The sequence below is a fragment of the Notothenia coriiceps genome, unplaced genomic scaffold, assembly GCF_000735185.1.
Source record: "Notothenia coriiceps isolate Sejong01 unplaced genomic scaffold, NC01 NC01_scaffold00002198, whole genome shotgun sequence".
Classification (NCBI taxonomy): Eukaryota; Metazoa; Chordata; class Actinopteri; order Perciformes; family Nototheniidae; genus Notothenia; species Notothenia coriiceps.
This window is the reverse complement of record NW_011334899.1, coordinates 1-5,794: the sequence shown is the minus strand read 5'-3', so window position 1 is coordinate 5,794 and position 5,794 is coordinate 1. Positions and strand designations below refer to the sequence as shown.

The window sequence follows — 5,794 nt, the reverse complement described above, 5'->3', positions numbered from 1 at the left end:
TCCCTCCCAGAGCTACCAGCGCAGCGCCCCCCAGATCTGGCGCCCTAGGCGACCGCCTGTGTCGCCTATGCCAGTAACACAAATACTACAAATCTACATAACAAACAATCAAAAATGAAAAAGGGTCGCCACTTATTAGTATTTTAAGAAAAAAAAAATATATAGTATATAGGGGAAACACTGCACTCTGTGAAGTAAAGGTAAAAACAGCCCGGAACTCCAGAGGGATGCATGATTATTTTTCTGATTAATCCCACATTAAACCAAAAGTTACTTCTTTCAATTAATTACTTATTTTGGTCTGGATAAAAAAAATTGAATAATTAACCTATTTTTGTCTTATTTATTGTTATTTTGTTTGTGTGGGTTTCGCAATGTTAATTCTTTGAATTTAAAACAAAAGCCAGCATAAAGATGCTAATATGAGGCTGTTTATGAAACTTTACAGTAACATAAGATAACATTTGATTTTAGTTCCTTGACTTTCTTTGGTAATTTACATTTAACCCTGACAGCCACTTAGATTTCCCCGTAGGGTGAAAAGATTCTCTGAGGTCCTGTGGTAATCCCAGGAGTTGACCTGTTGGAGTGGCTTTGCCTCTCCACTGCTGTGTGTCCTCATGTTGTGTTTCTCTGACAGAAAGACGCTGGCAGAGTCCGCCTCATCCCTTTCATCAAAGCCTTTCCCAGCTCCTTTTCTAAATGTCTTAACAACATATTACCACGTTGACAGCAGTTGTATGATAAACTAGCATCACCCCAATATAGTATAGTATATCTGTACGTAGGGATGGGTACCGAGCCCCGGTATTAAACAGGCCCCGGGGCTGAATTATTAAAGACCGTGGTACCGTTAAGCTCGGTACTGGAGACATGTGAAAAAATATGTAATATGTATTATTGTTACACAAATATTGTATTTGCAGTTTTTGTGTCGCCAACTCCGTTTCTAATACGCAAAAAGACTGCAAAATGCGTCATTATTTTTTGTATTTTTGATCTTTCCAATCCAGACGAGAGATCTCTCTTCCCCGCCTGCTTGCGAGGGGACGGGGCAGTTTACACACACGCAGCTGCTACATGAAGCAACACACACATGAAGGAGGTGGCGGAGAGAACGCGCTCCGAGGTGTGGTTTAAAAGAAAATGTTTAATTGTGTATTTCAGCAGAGCGGGGGGTCACGGTGGTGCTGGACCTGGAGGTGCTAACTCGGTTTCAGTAGGACTTATTTTAAATATGAAATAATATGATTAAATTACGTCAGCTATATTTTACTTGTTAACTTACTAATGTAACATTACTGGAGGCTAAAGGAACAGCTTAATCTTATTTACCTGGCCATGGTCCTCTTTATTTCATCGCCGTCGGTGATCTCCAAAAAATGGATAAAGTATAAAAGTAAAGTTTCTGGATCCTTTTCAGCTGAGTTAGCTTGTAAGCTAATTTGCTAGCAGGCTGCTGGAGCAGCGCAAACGAGCAGCGCAACCGAACAGCGCGTATCACGTGACGTAAATACGAAGCGCTCCGTAGGCTAGACCGTCTCATTTCGTAGGCCGCTCAGTCCAGCCTACCGTGGACCGCGTAGGCTGGGTACGAAGGGTGCAGCCCCTGAATTGAGACACAGCCCCGTCTCACATGCGTGTACCTCACTGGTGTTTAGTTTTTTTCTTGGTAGCAAGATGAGTGATGTCTACATGGTGATTTATCTCTTGTTAACAAGGTGTGTGTGGTGGACGTACTGTAATGTGTGTGTGTCCTCTCTGCAGCCCGGGGGCGTAACTCTCGAACAGAGCCTCAGGGCAGGGCCTCAGGTTAGATCACAGCATGGGAATGAGACTCCATTATGTGTGTTTGTGTGTTTTTTTTTTTTTCATTTGTGTCGTCTGAAGCACAACAGCTGCACCCTAAACCAAACGCACCCCAAACTCCCTAACCTGACTCTGCCTCCTGAAGAAATCAGCTGCAGTCATAATTTCAGTTACTCAGTTCACTGCTATTCATATTATTCTAGTTTTTACTTCTGTCTCAACATGTTGCATGTGTATACAAGTATCAGAAACGTTTAATGTGCTACCTCGGTACATAACTTGTCACGTACAAAACATTCTGCTACACCAGAATAACACCTGAGGATTTTTATCTGATATACATTTTGTTAATTGTTTTCCCATTTGTATTTCCTGAGACAGCCGAGACTAGAGTAGTTATGTTTTCCTGTTGTACGTCCTTCCACACTCATATCCTTCTGACCGGGATATCCCAGGAAAAGTCAAAGCGAAATTTGGCAAAAACGTCCACTCGAGGATGAACCAATTTATATTTTGGTGGTCAAAAGGCAAGGTATTAATTATGACCATTTCCCATACTGTTAATGTACAACCTGATTGGTTGGCGAAGGCATTTAATGACAACTCTTAAAACCTAGCTTTGATTGTTGTGTTTGGAAATAGGACTATGTTATCTTAAAAAAGCTCTAAAAGGCTTTAATTGCACTTTTCTGAAACCTTTCAAAAAAAAACTAGAATTGTGTCTTGTTCTGTACGTTAACATACACACTGGCCTTGTTTACATTTGACCTATTTGTATCACAAATCAAAGTATTGAGAATTTGTTAAGACTATCTTTTTTTATTCAAACAGTTCTTACTGTTAGTGTTGCCTTCTCTTAGTACCTCGTGGCAGATCCTTTTTGTTGGACAGAAAGTCAAATCAATTTTATTCATATATCCCTAAAACACAACCAGCGCATGATTCTACCAGCTGCTCATTCCTGCTTTATTCCTTTTCTTGCTGTCTGGTTGCAGAGGATGTTACAGATTATGACATTACACCGTCCCCACATTAAAGCCTGCGCACGTTGTGTGTGTATATGTGTGTGTTCCTTTTCTTCTCAACCACTTCTAATTTCTGGAATGACCCGAGTGTCCTCCTCACGCCTCTGGCTGCTCTCTTCATCATCTCAGTTTTTAGTATTCTCCTCTGATCCCTTCATTTCTTTTGTGCTTGCGTTTTCTTCTTCTTGACCTTTTTTGTTATCACAAACCTCCTCTCTCCCTTCAAGCCCTACTCCCCCCCCCCGCGCCGCGCGAGCGCGACGGGCGGGCGGCGGAGCCTGCCGCGGGCAGCTGTGCTGCGCTGCGTCGTGACGCGGGGCTTCTGTCTCCTTGCGCGCGCCGCGGGGACGGGCGCGGCGCCCCCACTCACTCTCTGCATCTCCTCTCTGACCTTCTGTCTCCTTCCCTCCTCTGCTCTTCCTCCCTCCCTCCCCGTCACATCTTTCCTTAACGGTGATTTGATTGCTTCACACCTCTAAGGTCTTCTCTCCATCTTCCTGCTATACTTTCTTCTATCTTTCGGACATATGTCTTTCCTTTATCCCTACTTCTTCTTTTTTATAAACTCTGAATAATTTCCTTACTCTGCTACATCCCATTATAGCATGTTTCTCATTTTATTATCTCTTATTGTCCTCTACAGTGATATCAGACAGTGACCTTTGTAACACACTGGTTGCTTACTGAGATAAATAATACATATGTGACATTAAGAGGGTTTGTTTAACAATGTGGCACATTCACAAAATACAACCCACGTATATATTATTCACAGCTTCTTTTATAGAACATTTAGCACTACCTACCTGATGTTTTTCATTCCTGATCATTATATTTACATAAAGCCGAGGTGATTTACCACGTCACTCACTAGTTGAGAATCAGACATGTGACCTCAGTTCAGAGACTCTGCAGCAGTCTGGCCTGCAGGACAGCTCTGATGTTACACATCCACTCTGACTGCAGATGTGATGTGTTTAAGATACTCTTTTGTACCATTAACCTGCACTTTTTTATAACCGTCTTAAATTAGGTCTTGTATTTGGTTTCATGTAGATGGCATGTTGTATATTGACACACTGTATGCCTGATCCGGTGCATGAGTTCCTGCCTTCATGATCTCACTTCCTGTAGAGGATTTCTCCTGGACTGATCACACTCATCTATCAGTCCCTCTCCTCTGATTAGCCCTACCCTTTTTAGGTCAAGAATAACAAAACCATAGATTTACACTCTTAATTGTTTTTCTTGCAGACGACAGTAAGCGGCCTCCTCAAACTCCAACGTTTGTTGATTTCATGTCTCAGGGCCGGACCCCGGGGCCACGGGGGGACCGCGGCAGAGGGAAGGGCCGAGGACAGAGGGCCAGCTACAGGTAAATCCAACTCCTAACAATCCTAACTTTCTCTTCCTTGATTAGTTTACTTGGTAAAGGTATGTTATTTTTGCAGGGAGATTATAATTATTTATATATATGAGAGTTTGGTGTTTGCTGCTTCCATCACGAATGTTGTGTTGAACACATATGTGAGTATCTTTCGCAGCATGCATGACAACCGCTGGGAGGGAGACAAAGAAGAAGAGGAGGAGAAAGAGAAGGAAGACAAGACGAAGAGAGAGCAGAGGGCTAAAAAGAACGAGAAGGAGGCAGAAAAATCCAAATCTCCTCCAACACAGAAGGTAGGGGGCTTCATCGGGACGAACCATTCCGGCAGCGTCACCGTTAATGTACAGCAGGTGGAGGCACAACGAGGACTAAACTGGACATGATTGATACTAAATATTTCCTTGTTAACTCGCAAACACTTAATTCCTCCTCATTTACGAAAGAAACGGAGCATTCAACTAACATTTAAAAAAAAAAAAAATACAGCTATTATGTATATCTTCTTGTCATATTTTACTTTACCGACTACAGTTCCCCTCAACTCTATAGGCTGTTTGAATGTCTGAATGCTGTATTCTACCTGCCTGCGACACACAGCATTAATATAAAGTAAGAGAAAGTCAGAAATGTCCCTTAGGAGTTGGTAGAGACAAATCTAAATGTCAACAAAGGAGAGTAAATGTTGAGTGTGTAAATAGCCCAACCTTTGCTACCAGGTTGACCTTATCAGCAAATGCTTAGTTGTGGCAGTTTAAAAAAAAAGCAAACTCTTCAATAACTTTCCCAGTAATCTCCTCATTCCATTTGTTCCCCTGAGGTGGAGGTGAAGGACGGAGAAGGAGAAGACGACGATGAAGAGTGGGAGGATGCCAGTGGTGGAGAAGACGACGAAGGCAGCGACTCGAAACAGGACTCCAGAGGCGATGAGAAGAAAGACGTCGGGAGAGAGAAACAAACCAAGAGCAAAGACAACTTCCCCACGCCTCGCTCACGACCAACATCAGCAGGAAGCCCCAAAGAGCAGCGCCCCCCCAGGCCGAAGGTCCACATCCCCCCACCAACAGTTCAGGAGTCCCCGGAGGGAGGAAAGCCCCTCAGCCCCTTCCTCCCTCTGGAGAGCCACCAGCCTGTTTCAGACTGGGGGGAGGAGATGGAGATGCTGTCGCCCCGGAGCAGCATGGGAGGCGAGAGCCCCCTGAAACCCCCTAGCATGGAGGCCAGCCCACCCCAGAAGAAGGAGCAGGAGAAGGAGTTGGAGGAGGAGCAGGAGGGACAGATTGAACGTGCTGAGCCACAGCAGGAGGAGAACACAGGTAGGAACTAAAGGCAGGAACTAAAGGCAGATTTATCTTACGATACGATACGATAATACTTTATTTGTCAGATCAAGTCTGAAATTTGACTTGCGTCACAGCAGCTCCATGTCCAACATCAACAGACAAGTATCCATACACAATACATGAAACACAAACAACAAACATTAAACGTAACAGCACAATCAGTGAGAGAAAACATGCTCAAGAGCCTTCAGCATGCATTTAATCTGGGATTTAGCTCTGTATTTACTGTGAGG

At 43.6% G+C, this 5,794-nt stretch overlaps 1 protein-coding gene across 1 annotated transcript; it reads left to right on the top strand.

Moving 5' to 3' along the window:
• Positions 1–1,113: 1,113 nt before the first annotated feature.
• Positions 1,114–5,534, top strand: LOC104966159 (coiled-coil domain-containing protein 9-like; the record flags this gene model as incomplete). The annotated part of the gene is made up of 4 exons (XM_010795310.1): positions 1,114–1,129; positions 4,089–4,209; positions 4,379–4,514; positions 5,039–5,534. Coding segments are annotated over exons 2-4 (709 nt in total), but the record flags the coding sequence as incomplete, so codon positions are not given.
• Between the last annotated feature and the right edge of the window lie 260 nt (positions 5,535–5,794).